The 23,360-nt window shown below is 41.1% G+C and overlaps 1 protein-coding gene across 1 annotated transcript in view; it reads right to left on the bottom strand.

Annotated features, from left to right (window-relative positions):
- Window positions 1-21,573, bottom strand: part of LOC143283902 (PDZ domain-containing protein 8-like) — a 33,112-nt gene extending 11,539 nt beyond the window's left edge. Inside the window, exons 1-16 of the mRNA XM_076590315.1 lie at window positions 20,773-21,573; window positions 16,713-16,831; window positions 14,897-14,975; window positions 14,449-14,538; window positions 13,254-13,430; window positions 11,945-12,025; window positions 10,547-10,760; window positions 10,092-10,201; window positions 9,699-9,785; window positions 6,839-6,921; window positions 6,242-6,323; window positions 5,122-5,436; window positions 3,991-4,140; window positions 3,445-3,537; window positions 2,134-2,283; window positions 263-369 (exon numbers count right to left, since the gene is read on the bottom strand). Coding sequence (XP_076446430.1) covers window positions 263-369; window positions 2,134-2,283; window positions 3,445-3,537; window positions 3,991-4,140; window positions 5,122-5,436; window positions 6,242-6,323; window positions 6,839-6,921; window positions 9,699-9,785; window positions 10,092-10,201; window positions 10,547-10,760; window positions 11,945-12,025; window positions 13,254-13,430; window positions 14,449-14,538; window positions 14,897-14,975; window positions 16,713-16,831; window positions 20,773-20,922 — 2,087 coding nt within the window. The 5' untranslated portion in view covers window positions 20,923-21,573. The remainder of the gene's footprint in view (window positions 1-262; window positions 370-2,133; window positions 2,284-3,444; window positions 3,538-3,990; window positions 4,141-5,121; window positions 5,437-6,241; window positions 6,324-6,838; window positions 6,922-9,698; window positions 9,786-10,091; window positions 10,202-10,546; window positions 10,761-11,944; window positions 12,026-13,253; window positions 13,431-14,448; window positions 14,539-14,896; window positions 14,976-16,712; window positions 16,832-20,772) is intronic.
- Between the last annotated feature and the right edge of the window lie 1,787 nt (window positions 21,574-23,360).

Raw genomic sequence — 23,360 nt, 5'->3', positions numbered from 1 at the left:
GCAAAGCAAACTTAAAACATTTAATGAAATTAAAAACAGGAGCAACAGAATTGTGAAAACAGTCCGATGAAAAAATATAACAAAACTAGAATATCTGTTTGACTGATTTTTAATAGCTTAGATGGGGATTATTCTGGATGATTCCAAGCTGTTTCAGTATGGTTACAGAGTATATCAAAAAACAAATAAACACTAAGAACATGCAGAAAAACAATTTGTTTTTGTTTTCTGTTTTCCAAGATGACAGTGAAAGACTGCTAACCTGGCCCCAGCTTTGATCTGTCCTGGCTGCAGCTCTAAGGTCTGCTGGCTGTCTCCCTGCATGGTCATCAGACACTGCAGCACCACCATGTTGACAGGTACGCTCACCTGTGGGCAGGGAAACAGGGCCATCACACAGCAGTCTCTTCACATCACACAGCAGTTTCTTCACATCACAACAGTCTCTTGCCACCACACAGCAGCCTCTTCACATCACACAGCAGTCTCTTGCCATCACACATCACACAGCAGTCTCTTGCCATCACACAGCAGTCTCTTGCCATCAAACATCACACAGCAGTCTCTTGCCATCACACATCACACAGCAGTCTCTTGCCATCACACATCACACAGCAGTCTCTTCACATCACACATCAGTCTCTTCACATCACACAGCAGTCTTTCACATCACACAGCAGTCTCTTGCCATCACACATCACACAGCAGTCTCTTCACATCACACATCACACAGCAGTCTCTTCACATCACACATCACACAGCAGTCTCTTCACATCACACAACAGTCTCTGGTCATCACACAACAGTCTCTTCACATCACACATCACACATCAGTCTCTTCACATCACACAACAGTCTCTGGTCATCACACAGCAGTCTCTTCACATCACACAGCAGTCTCTTCACATCACACAACAGTCTCTTCACATTACACATCACACAGCAGTCTCTTCACATTACACATCACACAGCAGTCTCTTCACATCACACAGCAGTCTCTTCACATCACACAGCAGTCTTTTGCCATCTCACATCACACAGCAGTCTCTTCACATCACGCAGCAGTCTTTTGCCATCTCACATCATGCAGCAGTCTCTCATCATCTCACATCACACAGCAGTCTCTTCACATTACACATCACACAGCAGTCTCTTCACATCACACAGCAGTCTCTTCACATCACACAGCAGTCTTTTGCCATCTCACATCACACAGCAGTCTCTTCACATCACACAGCAGTCTCTTCACATCACACAGCAGTCTTTTGCCATCTCACATCACACAGCAGTCTCTTCACATCACACAGCAGTCTTCTGCCATCTCACATCACGCAGCAGTCTCTCACCATCTCACATCACGCAGCAGTCTCTCACCATCTCATGTCAATCTCTTGCTGTTAAACATCACACACCAGTCTCTCATCACACATAATACTTCTGTGTCACCTGACAAGCACACATGACTCATCCCCTCAAATAATTCAATCTCAAAAGAACTAAAATCCAAGCCCTGAACAACTGGACCCTATGGGCTGTTAGCAAATAAGTATGCACACTTATCTACAACCTGTGGAAAAGTCATCACATATCAAACCATCTTTTACAAAATCAAACACATGCACTATCTTATTGATAGGTATAATCATACTTGTGACTTATTATCACGCTCCCAATTTGAATAAGAAAATAACAAATAATCAAACCAGGAGGATGAGTCCAAGATCTGTACTAACTCATTCTCCTTAAACCTAGGCAGAGCAATGGAGATAGACAGATGTAATAGATGTAGTGGCCCCTGAATTTTATGCACAGATGATAGTAGTAATATGGCACAAATATTAAATTCCAACCTGCCTTGAAACAAAATAAGCAAAACTGGAATTTCAGTATCATATAACAAACCTTTGCAATTCAAGAAAGACAGCAAGACAGATTTTGTCTTAAAGAACAAAAGATACTGTTATTGTTTGATAAAATTTGTCATGCACCTGCATGCACACACACACACACACACACCTGACACACAAAAATTACATGATATGAGCTCATGTGACTTCACTTCTTCCACAAATTGAGAACAAGCAAAAAGAGCAGAACCAAAACAAGAGCCACCATCAGCTCTCTGTCTCTCACCTGACCCAGCAGTAAGTCACGGTGTGGTGGTGGTGTAGGGCGGTCAGGTTTAACATCCATGTGCTCTGTGTTGTGACACCACACACACACGTTCAGGTAGGCATGTTGATCCCCCAGGTCAAATGATAAGGGGTCGTGCCATCTTGGATTCTGGAATGGTGTTTTTTGAAAAGGGAGAGAAGTTTGATTTTTTTTTTTCAAATTCTTGCCCCAATGTCAGTAACAGGAGGAATATTTATACATAAAGAGATGTGCCAACCCCCAGTCCTCGTTTTTCTCCCATCTCAAAGATAATTTTAAAGTATGATTTGCATGCATACATTCATACATGAATGCTAAGCATACATACTCATACACATATACATACCAACATTCTCACACATATACATATATGCATATAAATTAACAAATAATGAGGCCAGACGATGAAATGATTAACAAATAGTAAACAGTGGTAACTCTCTCCATTCACAGAGTACACAACTTCAAGTCAGTGCTGCTTACGCTACCGATTCATCTAGCACACAGGTAAATAAAAGGTACATTGGAACAAACCCAGACGCTTCTTCAAAAAGAAAGCACTGGGCCTGTCCTTATACCCATCATTTGACATGTGCACACAGTAGCAAAGACAGAAGAAATGTGCAAACACAAATAAGCTTTTATTCAAGACTGGCACAGCCTCTTTAATCCTGAACAAGCCACACAGAACACATGGACAATATAGAACAAACACATGGTTGCCTCGGTTGCATGTACTTTTACAAACAAACACATATATGTCTACACCTTGTTAACTTCTACTTGTGCCTGACGACTGTGGCAGGGGGGGGCATGAGACAAGGGGGAGAGAACACTGAGGTGTCCTTCTCCTCTCGCTTCCACATGGATGGTCACACTGGTGCTCCCATACACCCACACACAGCAACATACACACACACCTTCAATGTCAGTGTGCCACTGGTGCTCCCATACACCCACACACAGCAACATACACACACACACAGCAACATAACCCACACAGCAACATACGCACACACCTTCAATGTCAGTGTGCCACTGGTGCTCCCATACACCCACATACAGCAACATACACACACACCTTCAATGTCAGTGTGCCAGTGGTTACAGCAGCAGGCCCACTCAAAGAACAAAGATTTGAGAGTTCAGACAGGCTTTCAACATGGAGTTAACTCAATCCACGCATGCATGCACATGCTCACACACACACACACACACACACACACACACACACATGTGCGTGCACATATGCTACAAAATCAAAGGCATTTTAAAATGTTAAAAATCCACCTGTGAAGCAGGCACTTCCCGAGTCTTCATGACTGGTGAAGCATCATCATCACTGTCGCTGTCTGCACTGCACACGCTTCTTGCTTCATCCTCCTGCAAACACATACGCACTTTATAACACCCATGCACAAACACATATACACATCTTATTACCCATGCACAAGCCTGTTAATGACTGAGCATGCAAACCTACAATTGACAGAGAGAGAATATAAAATGCACAACACTAGTCTTATCATACTTTAAACTGGAAATGTGCAGAATGAATGTACAGTATGATAAGTGCAATGTTAACATTCATGTCATTCAAACAGATTTATTGCATTATACTACTTACAATGTTTTAAATTAGAGTGAGCTCAACAGCACTCTCACTCAGCAAGAACGTGCATGTTTGCAAGAGTAAGCGATGGAGCTTGAGTAAGAGTGAAACTCTACAAGTCAGCCCAAACCAATAATTTCAACAGTTTTGTTCTGGGGGTTTTCGTAGTTTTTTTATGTGTGTTTTTTGTTTGTTTGTTGGCTGGTTTGGTTTTTACTTTTCACCTTGCTGTCAGGAGCAAGACTGGCACTTTTTAAAGAGTCTCTGGCAGGAGAATGGTCCTTCCTAGTTGGTCCCTGATTTGCTCGTGGTCCCGGAGCCAAGGAATTGGGGTTACTGTTGATCCCCATGTCAGCCCTCCCACTTTGTGGTCCCTGTGTAAAGGAGGATTTCTTGATGCAGCAGCAGACAAGAGACAGGAAAAAAATCAGAGAGAAAGAAAAAGAGATAGACAGAAGCAAAGAGGCAACCATGCTTCTTTGCAACAATATCAAACATTCTTTGCTGTAATTTTGGACGGACACACACACACACACACACACACACACACACACACATAAACTCCAGTCCAGTTGGTATCCTCCTTTGATGTGTTATAATTAATGTTGTTATTTATATTACATTGTTGTAGGTTAATACTTGTTGATATGTATATGCATATTCTCCTTCCCATGACACTTCATCCAATACACACCACAATCTCTTTAGACCTTTTTCTTATAATATACTTTTCTTCTGATACATAACATGAATACTTTTTACACTAATATTCACATGCATTCCCTTTCCTTTATCCACTTCCTTACTCCTTTCCGTCTAAAAACACTTATAGTGAATAGACGTTAAACTGAAGATAAAACACACACACAATAATGCTGCCACACAATTTAAATTCATTTATGCAGATTCTGCACAGAAACAGCTTCCAACTTAGATGAATAACACAAAAGTTTACCTTCCCAAGATTTCAATGAATCAGACGAAAAATCAAAGTAATTTACTGACACTACACACAATCCTTAAAACAGTTCAAAATGACCCATGACTTTGCAGTGCACTGTTAACAATATGTGAGACAGACATTCATCTCACTGTCACACACCACCGAAGGGTCAAACAGCACAACACAGAAAAACCAACCCTGTCTGTAAAACAGAAACAGCATGAAACAGAATCATCCAACCTACCTGTGAAACTGAAACAGCACAACAAATGGAAAAAACCCAACTCTACATCTGAAACTGAAACAGCATAACACACACACACAAAAAAACAACAACAACAACAACCAAACTACCTACGAAACTGAAACAGCAAAACACAGCAAACCAAAAAACAACCACCAACAACAGTACCTGTGAAATGGTCCTTCTCCTCAGCCTGGGACTGGAGGGGGGTGGGGTGGAGTCAGCGCTGCTTTTCCTGGTCCGCAAGCCACTGGAGGCCATGGAGGTGAGATCACTGGAGGACTTGGGCCTCAGCAGCTGCATGTCGCCTGACACCGGGGCCGTCAGTTTCGGTCCTCGGTCTCTAGGGCCCGGTTCACTGCTCACACTGACAGAGTCAGATGCAGTGGTGGCTGTGACAGTGGTGGAGGTCTGGATGCTGATGTTGATGAACTCGTCTCCGTCCTCTGGCTGGCAGTCTTCTACAACTTCCGTTTCAGCCGGCTGATTCAAGAAGGAGAAGAGGACAAAACATTAATAATGTTTTATTTTTCTGTACGCAGCCTGCTGAAATGTAATTCTTGTCTAATGAGATTCTATCAACTGAGTGTTATTCATAAAAAAGAGAAATTTTTGTATTTGTATTTCTTTTTATTACAACAGAATTCTCTGAGTGAAATTTGGGCTGCTCTCCCCAGGGAGAGCGCGTCGCTATACTACAGCGCCACCCTTTTTTTTTTTTTTCCCCTGCGTGCAGTTTTTTATTTGTTGTTTCCTATCGAAGTGGATTTTTCTACAGGTTTTTGCCAGGAACAACCCTTTTGTTGCCGTGGGTTCTTTTACGTGCGCTAAGTGCATGCTGCACACGGGACCTCGGTTTATCGTCTCATCCGAATGACTAGCGTCCAGACCACCACTCAAGGTCTAGTGGAGGGGGAGAAAATATCGGCGGCTGAGCCGTGATTCGAACCAGCACGCTCAGATTGTCTCGCTTCCTAGGTGGACGCGTTACCTCTAGGCCATCACTCCAAATACTACAGAAAAACAAATGTTTGGTCCTAAAATCATGAAATTATGTTCAGTATAACAAATACTCTTTTTACTTTACCCTATACATCACATGATAAAATCTACAACATTCATACTTCAGTCCTTTACTTTAGTCAAGAAAATTAAGGTATCAAACAAGCCCCGATTTTTTAAAAAATCTAGAATAGACAAACATACAAAGACAAAAATAAAATTTTGGGGACTAAAAAAAAAAAAAGTAATATTCATTCTGAAAAACAAAATGAGAAATAATCATTGCCTTGTAAAGTGATACAGCATCTTCTTGGAACTTGACATCCTGAGGTAGCTTTGCTTGAGGGCGTTCTATACGCACACTGAATCTGCACACATATTGTTTACAGGTAAATAAGACAAATCAAAGCATCTTGCATATAACTTTTACTAACAGGTAATAAAAAGACAAGCAATCAATAAAAAGACAAGCATTCAATGTGTGCAATCATACTGACATTTATCTTTATGGATCTATGTATGTACACACACGAAAGCATCCAGATACACACACACACACACACACACACACACACACACACTACCTACACACACACACACGCACAGATCAATGAGATCAGGTGCATGTCTGTTGGGCGGCACTGCACCGGTTGCTCCCATCAAGTAATTCTTACATGATCTCATACTGGTTCTTTGACCCAGCAGCACTACACCAGAGTTGGCCCCAAAAGGCACATGGTATTCCCAGGAAAATGACGAGAACAATACAGACAGACAGATAATATGTACATGACAAAGGAAAGAAAAGCAAACAAAAAATTTACTAGCATTAAAACATATGGAAGCAGAAAAAGCGATGTAATAACAGAGAACTAGGTCTCACTTTTCTCCAGCATTCTTGAACAGCTTTGCAGCTTGTTTTACAGACACAATACGTGTGGTTGCCACGGAGATAAGAACATCCCCCTGAAAAAACAAAAGGAAAAAGTAACAACAGCACAAATCTCAAATCTGAATTTCTGAAACAGAGTGGATAACAAGACAGGAAATGAACAATTCTTAAGAGATCCACATTGTGGATCACCGGATTTTTTTATTTTTTTTTTAATTTTAATAAATCCTTCCAATAACATATCCTTGAGGCCCCATCTCCCACTGAAAACGAAGTGTTATAACTCCATTCAGCATGCTAGCCTATTTTGTGTAATCGAGTTTCACTCATTCATGAAATACTCAAACTGTTTAAACTGTTTTTATTTTTGTTGTTGTTGTTGTTGTTTGTTTTTTTGTTTTGTTTTTGTTTTGTTTTTAGTCTGTTTGTGTTTTTCATTGTTTGTCTGTCATTCCCCATACATATAAGCATTTGCATTACACATCCTTCTAATATGCTGTATTATCTTCATTTTCGGGAGTTTTGGGGGGAAGAGGGGGGAGGGGGATCACAAGACATGAAATGAACAATTCTTAAGACTTAAACATAATGGATCACAAGACCAGAAATGAACAATTCTTAAGACTTAAGACTTAAATATAGTGGATCAGAAGACCAGAAATGAACAATTCTAAAGACTTAAACATACTGGATAACTAGACAAGAAATAAACAATTCTTAAAAGTTAAACATAGTGGATCACAAGACAAGAAATGAACAATTCTTAAGACTTAAATACGCAATTTAAAATGTAAAACAAGATGTACTCTTCTTCCACTCCAGACAATTAATGCAAGATGATTTTTTCACCAAGAAGAAATCCTAAATCACAAATCTATCTGAAAAGCTTCTGTTTCACTGCCCCGTTTCAGTGCCAATACTCCCACATCACTCAATTTGGGGTACACATACACAGCCACAACCGAGTTCATCTGCTGCAGTACCAAGAAGTTTCAGTTTCATTTTTCTCAAGGAGGCACCACTGCCATCCATAAGCGCTACACATCTGCTAGGCAGATGCATGATCAGCTTAGTCAGGCCTTCAGTGCATGCATATATAAGTTTGTGTAGCCTTCACAGTGAATTTTGCCAAAAGACAACACTCTCATTACCATGAGTTCTTTTTTGGTGCACCATGTGTGTGCTGCACACAGGACCTCATCTCATCCAAATGACTAGACGCTCAGTTTGATTTTCTGAACTTGGGAGAAAGGGCGAGGAAATCTTGAAATCACTGATTTTCAGTTAACATTCCTATTTAAGAAAAAAAAAACTATTAAAAAAAAGAAGAAGAAAAGACCATAAACTTAAAAAGCCAAACGTCTGCATCATAAATACATACACAGAGTGTGTAAACGTTTATCAGTCACCAACCATAGACTGTCACTGTGTCAGGCAAGTAGACCTATTTCTTTAGATGCTTATTCCTGAACATCATGCAAATCTGTCCAGACTAGATAACTGCAATTCTACCTTAGCAGGTTTACCATCTTCCTCTCTTATTAGACTACAGAAAGTACCGAACAATGCTGCATGACTTGTCCTAGCAAAAAAGAAATCTGATCATGTCACACCTCTTTTGCATCAGTTACACTGGCTTCCTATAGAGTCCCGCATTCACTATAAACTAGCGACACTTGCCTTCCGACATTTTGATGAATCTCTACCCCCATCTCTCTCCTCTGTGCTGGAAACGTACGAACCATGTAGAATGTTAAGATCCAGTTCTGAACTGTTACTTAAAGTCCCAAGAACTAATTTAAAATGTGCAGGGAATAGGTCTTTTAGGGCTCAAGTACCCCAAATTTGGAATTCTTTGCCATCATCCCTCAGAAATGCTCCTGATCTCCAGACCTTAAAGTCAGATCTGAAAACACACCTTTTCCACAAACATTTCTGTACTCAGCACTATGGATAGTCCAAAGTCTGTTCACCACATGGAGTTTTATGCTAGAGATATTTATACTCAAGTGATCCTGTTTTAGCGCAATTGATATATTTAATGTGTCTGGGTGTACGCACATGCATGCGTGTGTGTGTGTGTGTGTGTGTGTGTGTGTGCGCGCGCGGGTGTGCGCGCGCATGTATGTGTGTGTCTAAAAATGTGTGTTTTTAAGGAATGTATTTCTTTTTTAATCTAAGCATTATTTACTTGATATTTTTATTGTTTGGTGGATCATGCTTTTTTATTCATTCTGTGAACGCACTGGATTGAGCTGTTGCAATGTTTTATGTTATATTCATATCTGGCTTGATGATGTAAGGCGCTTTGAGCAGCATCAGTACTGGATATCACGCCACAGAAAAGTTATGAATTATTACTATTATTATTATTATTACAAAGTGCTGAGGCCTTTGCAAAAGCATTCTGCAGGAAAGAAATATTGGCCACCTTCACCTCCCTTCGATAATACATTCTCATATCATCTGAATATATGGAAAGAACTTTTTTCCATTTTCAAGCCAAATTTGGCGTTGATAACCGAAGTATTTCCAGACAAAATGGCAAAATAAAATACAGACACAAGCACACACACACACACACACACACACACACACACACACACACACACACAACTGAAACAGGCTCTTGGTCTCACTTTTGTTTTCACACATAAAAAAAAAATAATGAAACACAAATTAACAAATAAATAATAAATAAATAAGTAAACAATCAAGCAAATCTATCACTAACAAAGACAACAGCAAGCAGATATACCCCTCATAAAGACAGGAAAGTCTGTGTGATCATGATGAGAAAAGAAAAGCAGTATTCCATGGATTACTTTTCATCAGGACAATTTTATCTGACCTTTCTGATGTCAGCTTTTGCAGCTGGGGAGTCCACCTGCACCAGATCCACAATGACAGCCATGCCATAGCGATCCATCAGGTATTCCTGGGAACAGCATTTCACTTAACATTCAGCAGGGCACACCCTATCTGATTCACAAACTGAAAGTGAAATTGAAACAATAACACTGTCTCAAAACACCAAGAAATTTACTATGGGGTACATCTCTGGACAGCATTCATTCACAACTGCACAGAACTTTCTTTCAAAGATCAAATGTGATCTCCAAAGAAGTAACTCGCACTCACCAACAGATTCCCCCCGTTTAACTTCAACAGAGTTCCAGAATCAAAATTGCGATATTTTCCAGAAGATATCAACTGCATGTAAGTGTGAAGCTCAAAATCTCACATCTTTGAAGTTCATGCCGATGTTCTCTGCTTGACCTTTGATGACCTCCACATCATAGGTCACCCACACCTTGCGTTGGCCACGTACCAATTCTTTCCAAGGTTTCACATCTGAGAAATGAAGACAGTGCTAGGTGTAACTATTTTTCTTGAACCTATTTACTTCTAATCATAATTACACATACAAATTGCTTATACATATAACAAAGTTTAAACCAGGAGATAAGAGAAATAAGCACATATGATAGGACAACAAAACCACAAAAAAGTAGATTTTTAAGATATCTGAATAATAGTAATAACAATGAATAAACAAATACATAAATAAATAAACAGATAAATAAACAAACAATTCAATACTCTTTTAAAAAGCTGTGCACTGGCATAAGAAAATCAAGATGAGAAGACATGACAGGCCTACCACTGACACAGAACAAAAACACCAAGTCAGGTTACCTGCAGACAGTATACAGTACAACGTAGTGTCTCTGGACAAGGCTGGAAGACGGGAGCACTTAATGAAGGTCACGCACAGACGACCCACAGTGATGCACTGCCCATTGATCTTCAGTCGGCATGGCGACACCACCATTTCTGGACGTGGAAAGACCGGCTTGAAGCGCATCTTGTAGTTGGGCAAGGTGTGCTTTTTGCGGATGGTTCTCCTCAGCTGTTACAACAGAAGATCCGTGTGATTAAAACTCTTTTTCCAAAGTATGAAAAATACAAAGCAAAAGTTTCAAAAAAGATAAATCCATTTGCGATACATGCACATGTGTGTGAATGCCCGCATATCTGTGTACAAACACATGTATATGCGTATGTGCATAAACAAAAATTTGGTTGCCAATTTACACTGTTAAGGAAGGAAACAAACAAGAAAGGTATGAAGACAGACAGGAGGCAGGCTTTCCTTGAAGAGGACCAGGGCCAGGTTGCTTGAGGTGATCTTTGCAGCACTAATTTGCTTACAGTTAACAATGTTCCTAAGTATATGGAATTTACAGTGGAGGTAAGAACATTTTTAATGATAAGCAATTTTATCGCCGCTACATGCGCGCATGCAACCCACCCTAGGGCTGACTGGTAATGATCAGACTGCAAGTTGACTGGAAGTTTGTGGAAGGTTCAGCTGGGGCATTTGGTGATGGGTGTGGATGAGTGAATCATTCAGACTGGGCATGTGAGCTGGTTCACTGAAGTAACTGGTTGGTTTGATTTGCTCAGTGCTTGCTAGCTGCTTGCTGACAATGTGTAAGTTTACTTGTACAAATAAGCTATTTGACTTGAAATACCATGACATGAAACTGCATGCATGCTTATTTGAAATATTTGTATTTGTATTTGTATTTAGTTTTTATCACAGCAGATTTCTCTGAGTGAAATTCGGGCTGCTCTCCACAGGGAGAGCGCGTCGCTACACTACAGCGCCACCCATTTTTTGTACTTTTTTCTGTGTGCAGTTTTATTTGTTTTTCCTATCAAAGTGGATTTTTTCTACAAAATTTTGCCAGGAACAACCCCTTTGTTGCCGTGGGTTCTTTTACATGTGCTAAATGCATGCTGCAGATTGTCTCATCCTAATGACTAGCGTCCAGACCACCACTCATGGTCTTGTGGAGGGGGAGAAAATATCGGCGGCTGAGCCATGATTCGAACCAGCGCGCTCAGATTCTCTCGCTTCCTAGGCGGATGCGTTACCTCTAGGCCATCACTCCACACAATCCACACAACCCGCATTAATTCACAAACATATCAATGCATACTAATCATAGTCATGGCACAATGAGTCATCTAAGCTGACACTGCTTCAAAATGCAGCGCTGCATCCAAACATGCACATTTGTCACTGACCTGATTGACAATGAGAGCAGCCACCTGAGGTAATGGACGCCCTTCAAAATGAGATTCCACATCAAAACTGGCCTCGGGTTCCTTTTGAAGGAGGAGCAAACCAAACAGACAAAGTAACTTATTCACGTGCTGATGGTTTTTCAGTTCAGGAATTAATCATAACAAAGTTAAGATTTATATGTGGTGCATGACACAAGCATGTGCCGTACACATGGCATGCTACATAGGCAAGTACATGAACTTAAATTTCAGTAAAGACCATTTATAACCCTGTGCTAAAACATTTGCTACATTTTGTTTTGTTGTATAAGGCAAGCAGAAAATGAATATATGCCAACAAAGTCATTTCAGGCTGAAAATGGGCATGTACCCAAACAATGTATGTTTCATGATGGTGTATGGTTTTGATGTTCTGTGCAGCAAGCTGGCACACAGTTAAAGCAGCACAGCTGCACCTGATTGAAAATAATATGGCGATGAGTGGATCCTTTGCATTATGAATAACCACAAGTTAAACCCAAGCACAAAAAAGAGAGTTAAAATGGAGCAGTTATAATGGAAAAAAGAAAGTACAAGCAAAGAACTCTTCTATCAGGGTGTGGGAAATTCAAATCCTTTCAGGACATCAAACATGAACTACTTGAATAAAGAGCTTTTTAAACAGATATTTCTACTGCAAGGCCAGAAGCAATTTCACACTTTTCAGAGAGCAATATATGTTGTTGATTTTTTTTTCTTTTTGTTTCTACTGCTGTTGTAACCAACAAAGAAGGGACCTCTTAAGGTCTTCTGCAATACTAGTAAAAAATCTCACTAATCAATTCCTGCTGCTTAATTCATATATTAGCGTAAAATAAGTTCCATGTAAACAAAACAATAATCAAGACAAAGCACAGATTCAAAACAAAGACAGGCAGACAGAGAGAGAGAGTGTGTGTGTGTGTGTGTGTGTGTGCATGTGTGTGCACACACGCATGTCTGTGTATGCATACGCATGCACATGCATGTTTGTGCGTGTGTGTGTGCGTTTCTGTCTCACTGCCTGCACACTTTCATGAGTGTGAAAATGTTTTTGTGTGCATGTGTGCATATGTGTGTGTGTGTGTGTGTGTGTGTGTGCATGTCTCTGTGTGTGCATGCATGTGTGAGTGTGAGTTTATGTCAACATGTAGTTTCTTCTTTCCACAAGATTTGAGTGCACTTCTAATTAGAAAATTTTTTTAAGCTGATTCAGGCAAAACACGCACACATATCCAAACCTTGCAAACACAAACACAGAAACACACATGACCGCAAAGTGTTTCTGTACCTGTAGAAAGGAGAAGGACCAGTGAGTGTACGGGAGTCGTGTCAGCTGGAGACGGGCACGACCACAGAGTTTTCGAAGTGTAACAGAGATAAAGGCCATCTTATTGAAAGGCAGCATGACATCCACACCAAGGGTGAACCCTCCATCGTAGTCCACATCCATGGTGATGTCCAGGCACTGAACACACAAGTACAAGCATGAGTTCATGCGCGCACGCGCACACACACACACATGCATGCAGACACACACACACAAACACTCACACACACTATGTACAAAACATACACATGCATGCATGCATATACATATACGCATAAAAAGTAAGATTTTTTTAAATAGTTCCTGGACAAAGAGATCTACCCTACAATCCTGAGTAAAGGATCACAGTCATCATTTGTTGATTCTTTTTTACCTGGGCTTTAACCCTCTGAGCCCTGACCACCGGTTTACCGGTGGTGGGGAGGGGTGTCATAATGCCTGGCCACCAGTTGAGCGGTGCGTAAACACTTGTCGTGTTTTGCTATTGGTTGACTTATATTTAAGAGCCAATCAGAAAAACCGTAATATTCCGATGCCAGCGAATGCAGTACCAACATTGCCATGCCCCCTCACTGTGTTTTGTGCATGTGCTTCGGATAAAAAAGATCGATTTCTACCATTAAGCGTGCAGAGTCTCAACCTGACATGCCTCCTTTGATCAACTGATTCTGCATGCTCAGATTCATTTTCAACATCACTATCTGTAGCAAAATCATCGGATTCGAATTCCACCTCACTATCAGAGTAATCATTGTCATAATCTACTTCTGATAAATCATCAAACATATCAATTACTTGCTGCGTTGTGTTTAGTTGTTTTCTCGCACTTTTTGTGCCTGATTTCTGCCGTGACGGGCCAGGTTGAGACTGCACGCTTCAAGTGTTTACGCACCGCTCAACCAGTGGCCGGGCATTATGTCATTTTTCTCTGCCACCAGTAAAGCGGTGGTCAGGGCTCAAACGGTTTAATACCAATTATTTGCAAATTTTGGCTCAGGAGCTCAGGCAGAAGGGTTAAAATTGCTCAGGGACTCAGGGCTCAAAGGGTTAACACATGTGTGCACATACGCACAAACACATATACACCCATGCACATGCACACACACAGACACACACACAAAGACACACACACAGACACACACACACACAAACCAACCTCCAGTTGTTCCCCCTCCCCCAGCTCCACCTTCTGCACAGAGACTCCCCCAACCACAGGGAACTTGGTCCCCAGGCTGAAGTCACGCACCTGCACAAAATTGTAAGATGGTAAGATTCCTGTGTTGAAACCACTGGTGTCCAACGTCACATCAAATCACATTGTTTATACTGAGTTATTGCCAAGCTGACTGCAAAGGGACCATTTCAGGGCTGGGTTTTGAACTTTTTGGGAGCAGAGAGGAGGGGGGGGGGGGGGGGGGCAACAGGTGAACTGTAATACAACACCACAGCTTTTGCTGGATTGTGTTTGAAACAGCACAGACTCCAGAAGACTTTATTGTCTCATGAGAAATGATAGTGAGTGTATGGATGATCAAATGTAGTCCATCATGTTTTTGCAAGGTAAATATCTATACAATATGCAGTAAAATCCACCAATAACTTACTATGATGTGAGCCAGCAGTTTACCAGATGTTGTCTGTAACAGCTCAGCAAACTCAAAATTCATCTTCCTCATTACCCATCTGGAACATTGGTAAAAAACAGATGTAACATTTCAGTTGACATTGATATGATACACATACACAGACTGACAGACAGACACACACACACACACAAAAACATGCACACACACACACACACACACCAGTTACCAACAGATACACAGAAGATCTATTATAAACCCTATACATCATAAACATATATGCTTACATTGTTAATTCCTGTTCACAAAAGAACACAACATGCATGCACGCACACATGCGTGCAAGCACACATGCACGCAGACACACATGCACACACACACCGGCTACCAATAGATAATAGAATTTTATAATAAACCCTATACATTGTAAATAATATATGCTTTAATTAAATTTCATGTTTTCTAAAGAAAACACACACACACACACACAAACACAGAGTGAGTACAGTAACCCACACTGCACGTGTGTCAATAAAAATTGGTAAATTTTGTAAAACAAAATACAGGAAACTGCATCCGAATGAACACTCTGGGATGTACCTTGAAATCCTTTATTGAGTGTTAAAACATTTGCATTGTTGGGTTTTCTACTCTCACATGACCTTTCTGGACAATGTATTATGTTGAGTTGTATCGTGTTGTATTGTGTTTGTTGTAACTTGCATTGATTTACTCCTTCTGTCACAACCAAGTTCTCTGTGTGAAATTCAGGCTGCTCTTGCCACCCTTCTTTTCTTCCTTTTTTCTCTGGCTGCAAGTACATTTATTTTCCTATAAAAGGATTTTCCCAGAGAATTTTGCTGAGGAAAACCATTGTGTTGCCATGGCTTCTTTAACGTGGGCTAAATGTTTTTTAAACACGGGACTTCAATTTATAATCTCATCAAAAATAGCTCAAGGTCTAGTGGAGGAGAAGAAAATACTGGAGAGTGTGGAAACTGATCATGTGTGTTCAGATTCTCTTGCTTCCTAAGTTCCTTGGCAGCTGCACAACACCACCACTCACCACACCACCACTCACCACAACACCACCACTCAACTGTTTCTTCTGGAAATCATAGTTCTGTTGCTTGAGCACTTACCTTCTGGAAATCGTCATACTGTTGCATGAGCTCTTACCTTCTACCATGAGACTTTGTGTCTGGCCAGTCTTCATAATGTCCACAACAGTTGTAAAAACATCCTTTCAGTTCTTCATACACACATATATACGTGTGTGTGTGTGTGTGTGTGTGTGTGTGTGTGGTGTGGTGTGGTGTGGTGTGGTGTGGTGTGGTGGTGTGGTGTGGTGTGGTGTGGTGTGTGTGTGTGTGCGTGTGTATGTGTGTGTGTGTGTGTTTTATATTTGAAATTCAATATGATCCACCTGCTCATCTGATGTGTTGATCGTACATCTCTGTCAGCATGTGAGTGTGTTTTGTTGACATTTATGCCACAGATGCTTTTGTTTTTGTTTTTTGCTGTCGCTGGTTTTGCTTTCTCTTTAAATCAATAAACTCCATACCTCAGCTGGGTTGCATGAGCCACTTTTGAAGAGCTAAGTTTACTTTAAGAAAACAATTGTAAGTCTATGGAATTTTTGTAAAATTAGGAATCTGGAATGTTAGGACTTCCTGCTTTTTTTTTCTTTTTCATTACTGAAATCCAGCACTGCGCTTCTTAAGTATCTCTTATTTTTCCCTCCCATCTAACCCTCCACACTCCCTTTCCACAAGTTTAATTATCTCTCTCTCTCTCTCTCTCCACTCACACCCTGTCTCTCTCTTATTCACATTACCTGCGAACTGTGCTCGTGTCCCTGAGTTCCTGGAACAGAAACTGGCCCATCAAGTTCAGCCATAAACAGTTCTCTTTCTGCTGCAGTGTCCCGCCATCTTTCAGTTTCTCCTTCAACACCTGCACAGTATATGATAAAGCCTTAAAAATGGAATGCTTCAGACTGCTGGCACCACAAAGTCAGAAAGTGGTAAATAAAATCAAGTAATCAATTGTTCTATGATATATATATATATGAAAACACAAATTAATGCAAATTACAGAAGTATTATATCATGTTCCAATACTTAGGAAATAAAACCTGATTCTGTCTACATGACAGCTCTATAATACATATATAGCTCCATGGGACAGCAAAGAAAAAAGAAAGAAAAAAAAGAGGAAGAAACCATGATTACTCACATTAATGCAAATTAAGAAATATTATATGATGTTCCAATACTTTGGAAATATAACCTTCTGATTCTGCCTACCTGTTTGCATATTCATGTGTGTGTGTGTGTGTGTGTGTGTGTGTGTGTGTGTGTCTGTCTGTCTGTGCGTGAGGGGGACATGTAACTTGTTACCAGTAATTTACATTTAACTATATGTACTTAACCGTGACCCACTAGTGCAGACTCCAGCAGTGGTCTGATTCCTGTCCTGTGCAAACTACTACCCGCCTATGCAGAGAAAATGAAAGTTGCTACGGCTGATAACCTCCAGGAAGTAGGTTACCTCCCCTTTGCATTCCTGACTAGCGCCCTCTTTTTCCGGCAGCCAGTTTGACTCCTGCTCCTGTGCTCTGCATACGGCTGAGTTTTTTTCATATTTTCTGTCTGTCTATTGATTCCTTGGTGCTCGTTTTGTGTACGATGATAAATCACAACAGGTCACATAACTACTTGGCTCGACTGGGCGATCGAGCTAAAATTAAGGCATGATCACAATTGACTGACGGACACTCTAGGCCCTCTGGGCTCTGTCTACAACGCTAACCCTCCACCTCCTCCACTGCCTCTGCTCCTTCCGGTCGACTCCATACCTCCACCATCTCCTATGCCTCCTCTGGCGGCTTCTCAGGGTTTGTTTCATGATACTCAGGTCAGTGGTGCTGTTTCTCTTAATTCAATCGATCCGCAATAGGTCTCAACATGCTCCGCATTTTCTCGGCCCTGCCAGTCGGCAGTGCACGAGTCGCCCTCCTCTATCCCTTTCCCCATGCCCACAATTTCAATGAACGAGTGTGCTCCCTCTCAGGGAATCCAACACAAGACTTACGTCCTCCACTTCGCACACTCGGTCTGCTCCTATATTTCATACGTCCATGATGGCGGCCATGGCCACAGATCATGCGCCCCTCGCACAGCATGCACTCTAGGTGTGAAGGTGAACTACTAGGAAACATGCACGCCCACACGCGTGCACCCTCCCCCTTGCTCCGAGTCTCAAATTCAAGGGAGGCAACCCTTGCTTCGGCACCCCTGCCAGTGAGTGCCATGGTTACCTCCCTTGCACCGGCACTGCCCCCTCACCCACACCGCGGGTGTATGCACGGTCCCTCCAACCTCAGCGGTGGCAGTTCGTTCTACCACACCGCTGGACTCTGCTGTTACCCAGCCAGTGGTGGCTCAGACACAAGCCCCAACTGACAATCAGCATCTCATACTGTCTATGCTCAGACAAATCTGCACCACCCTCCTTCCTGGTGCTACACCCTCTCCTCCAACTGACTCCACCCCTCTCATAGGTACCACACCTCCTGCTGACCCCTCTTCCACTGACACCCCCCCACCTTTGTCTCCTACAGACACCACCCAGCAGCACCACTCCTCTGCCATCGGGTACACATACATCATGCACAGCACACAGTCACACAATCCCACTGATGATACTGCCTCTGAAGTGGAAATCCTCGATGCGGGGGATCCCGCTTCACAACAGACACAACCTTTGTCTTTCACAGAAGCAATGGACCTCCTTGCTTCCTATGTGCCTGACCGGGTGCAGTCAATTCATAACACAGGCACGTCTCAAAAAAGCCTGGCGATGGAACTGTTAGGCATCCAACCACGACCCAGTGGTCCTCAGCGGGCCCTTACCCAGTCACCCATAGTGGTTGATGCCTGCAACGCATGCTAGAGTGCGTTAGGGGCCAACCCGCCCAGGATGTCCCAACCGACTATCTTCCCAGATGGTTCTGTCTCGCTCAGATTCCTCCCTGAATTTCTTGCCAAAAATCAAGCTCCCGGCACACCCTCCCCCATACTCTTCATCAAACCGCTCTCTTCCATACTGGCCCCTGACGATGAAGACAGATTCCTCTGCCTCATCAGGGCCTTGTGTGTCTACCTCAAAAAGTCACATCCCTTCCGGTTGTCCAAATGACGCCTCTTCATCAGTTGGGACCTGGACTACTCTCGCAACATCAGCAAGATGTTTCTGTCTCCATGGATAGTCAGTATGATTAAAGGCACATATGCAGACGCAGAGTTGGAACTTGATGTCTCCTCAGCCTGAGCTCACGAAGTCAGAGCATGGTCCTCTTCCCTTGCCTTTGACCACTCAGCAAGGCTACAAGACAACATGGATGCTGCTTACTGGAAAAACCCTGCTACCTTCTTTGATTTCTACTTGAGGGACGTCTCACGCTTAAGGGATGATGGCTCAAGAGGCATCGCATCTGCGGTGGTCGCACAACAGGCCATTGCAGTGCACAGACAATAAAACAGGTGAGCCCTCCACCTTGTTGTGCCATTCTGAACTAGTGGCTCATGGTTATGTATGTGCCGTTAAAAGGAAATTTCCTTCCAAAAATTATGTTTATATAACATACTGTGACCCAAATTTAAGACCATCCTGTTCCTCCCCACTTTCTGTTCTCCCTGCACACTGCGCTGGTTACGGTGATTTGCTATCAAAAGAGGGCGCTAGTCAGGGATGCAAAGGGGAGGTAACCTACTTCCAGGAGGTTATCATCCATAGCTACTTTCATTTTCTCCGTATACGCAGGTAGTAATTTGCACAGGACAGGAATCAGACCCCTGCCCGAGTCTGCACTAGTGGGTCACGGTAAGTATGTTACATAAACACAATTTTTGGAAGAAAATTTCCTTTTCAAAAATTAATCCCCTCTGATTTAGCAGACATCACTTTGTGGTGTCAAATATATCATCTGATCGACATTATAAAAAAAAAAAAAAGTATGCTCCAGTGTGTGTGTGTGCGTGTGTGCGCGCGTGCATGTGTGTGTCTGCAATCAAGGCTCAAACAAGCAATTAAGTAGTAATGACAATGCCAGTGTCAGATGATCATGATGACCTAATCAGATCTGACATGTGTATGTGATAAGAAACTCTAGAGAGAGCTGGGTCTTCAGTGAAGAAGCCCCCATCAGTCAAGTGTTTCAGCCCCTAACTCCTTGCACTCTAAGGGTGGTCGCCACTTCAGGACTGAGTCATCTTTCTGGCAGACGTTTTAACCACTGAGTCATCATCAACCAGATCCAGCTGGAACTCTTTTCTGTTGCTTCTGCCATTGCCTTGAAAGCCCTTGCCCTCTCTCTGCCAGAAATCGACAGCTGTTTCATAAGGCTGTAGGCAGATGTGTTCACAAACCCTCTCGCACCAATCTTTATGGCGAGGACTTTGGCTTGGAAGCCAGGTTTTCTCAGGCTGCTGGCTAGACTAATCAGATCTGACATGTGTATGTGTGCATGTGGGCCTGTTCAATTCCTGAACATGTATATCATGCATATATATATATATATATATATATATATATATATATATATATATATGTTGGATGACCAGTCCTAGCAGAAACAATGAATATTAAATTTAATTTTCTACACATTTTTTTTAAGTTTGAAAACAAATAAAATATCTGAAATTCATCCCTCTGTTTATCACCAGCTAATACCTTATAAATATATATATATCTTATTCAAATTTCTTTTTGTTTTCTTTTTCTTTCTTTCTTCTTTGTGGAAAGAATATATTTATCTTGAAAACCATAAACTTCAGACCTTACAGACCAAAACTTAATGTACAGTAATTGGGTTTTCCATATGTATACTTTACCTGTGGAAGGTTGATGACTGGAAATTGTTCCCGGTCTTGTGGGTTTTGCTGTGGAATCCGGTTCAAGTACCAACGCATCAAAAACAACTGCACTATGAGCGTAAGAACTACTCCAAGGAGCACTGAGATCATAACAACTTCAAGCAACATTCTGACTGAATTTACACTGAACTTGCTGGGGTTGAAATAGAGTTTTGCATTCAACTAAAACCTGGTTATTTTTATTCTGCTGTGATACTCATGTTTTCCTGAACTGCCTCAGGTAGGCATCCCATGTCATGACTTGCTGATGTCATGACTGATGCTGATTACCAAGCTAAAAATCTGACTGAGAAAAAATGGAAGATGGGTTGACAACAACACTGTCGGAATCTTTTCAGTCGGATTTCAGCAGAACACTCGCGACACGGTTGATCGATCCAATGACCTATCATTTTATGAGATCCTCTTCTCTGTGCAATTTTTGGTTCCTATAACAACACGCCGCCTCAAATACCGCTTAAGATTTGCCCCAGATACACAGCAGACACACTGACTACAGATACACAGCTACTGGCAATAGCGAGAGGGGATAAAAACAGATGTTGCAGCACAGCTGTGACGCCACTGGCCAGCAGTGGCAGACGACAAATCCATTGAAACTGGAAAACGACTTCATCGGCGATGCAACATCGACATGTGATGAACTTACGAAGTCACAGATCAGGGTTGCGAATACATCTCTTGGTGAAAAAAACTATGACTCTATTTTTGAAACTTTTAGTGCATTCGTATCTATAGTGAAAAGTTTAAATGCACATTCATGAGCGTTCGCTTCTTCGAGCTCACAGGGCGCAGCCATCGTAATGATAATAACTTGAGCTGCGAGAGTTACTGCGGTAGCTATGCGCATAAGCTCCCTTGAAGTGTTTTCACTTTTGTTTTGGCAGTGGGTGTGAGAGAGAGCGAAAGTTGAGGACCAGACATTGTCGGACAAAGTGTAGGAAGAACAGACCAAGACAGATGAGGAGTGACTGCAACCTGACAATGTAAAACAGACTGTAAATATTTTTAAAGACTTTCAGTTTTCCTATGATTGTGTTCTTTTATATAGTAATGTACGAGTAGATAGCCTCTCCAATAAAATAGAGGAACTCAAGAGTAGGGGGAATAAAACCGCATATTACTGGACTTACAGAAACAGTTCCAAAAAACCAGAACAATAGATTAAATTTCAAAATGCACTGTAATATCCCAAATTATGATATATTTACTAATAACAACGAAAAGAGAGGTGTGGCCCTGTATGTACACAAATCTTTAAAGCACAAGAATATCCTACATTAACAAATTTTACTTTTGAAGAAAGTGTATGGTGCAAATTTGAAAGTGCGAATGATGAGAGAGTTTTAATGGGGTGTATATACAGAAGTCCACATTCATCAGAACAAAACACAGAAAGATAACTTCAATAAAGTATGTATTATGGGAGGTTTTAATTATCCAGCTATACAGTGGGATGGTACTTGGACAGGCCCTTCAGACAATAGATTTATTGAATGCTTACGTGATGCATTCCTGATACAAAAGGTGTCAAAACCAACAAGAACTAGACCAGATCAAAAACCCAGTATTGTGGATCTGGTAATAGTAAATGAAAACAATTTAGTATCAGATATCAACCACCTAGATCCCCTGGGAAAGAATGGCCATGATATGTTGGTTTTTCAGTTCCATATTTCATTGGTGAAGGAAAAAGCAGAAAAAAAGTATAATTTTGACTTAAAAAAGGGAAACTATAATGGAATGAGAGAGATGGTAAATAAAGTGGACTAGGCATCAATGGACTGGAATGGAAAAGACCTTAACCAGTGCTGGAATGACTTAAAGACTATACTTCACAAAAATATGAATAATTATATATATATATATATATATATATATATATATATATATATATATATATATATATATATATATACCAAAAGTGTCAAGTAGACAGGAGAAAAAAATCAAACCCTCATGGATGAACAATAAAATAATGAGAATCATCAGAAAGAAATATAAATTGTATAAACGTTTCTTAAGAACTAAGTCAGGTCACTCCTATCTATGCTACATCAAAGAAAGGAATAAATGCTGCAAAATCATTAAAAAAAAAAAAAAAAAAAAAAAAGATTATGAAAGAAATTTAGCCAAAAAATGTAAGCAAAGTCCTAAAATATTTTGGAAATATGTGCAATAAAAAAAGAAAATTAGTACAGGAATAGGGGTACTAAAAAAAAGAAGGAAGCTTAGCAGAAAACGATCTAGAAAAAGCAGAAACACTTAATAAATTCTTTGCAAGTGTGCATACTAAAGAGACCTTGACAAATTTACCCGACCTTGGAGAAAGCTCCAGGTCAGGAAACGTTAATATTTGTGACTTAAGAGTCACTCCATTGGCAGTAGGAAAAAAAGTTGCATAGCTTCATACGGTATTACTGGAAGTATACTGAACTGGACAGAAAACTTCTTGTCAGAAAGAACACAGGTAGTTAGAATTGGAGAAAAAATGTCAACAAATGAAAATGTTGTTAGTGGTATACCACAAGGTAGCATACTTGGCC

This window comes from Babylonia areolata, chromosome 7 (assembly GCF_041734735.1).
Source record: "Babylonia areolata isolate BAREFJ2019XMU chromosome 7, ASM4173473v1, whole genome shotgun sequence".
Lineage (NCBI taxonomy): Eukaryota > Metazoa > Mollusca > Gastropoda > Neogastropoda > Buccinidae > Babylonia > Babylonia areolata.
This window is presented reverse-complemented; position numbering and strand designations above follow the sequence as displayed.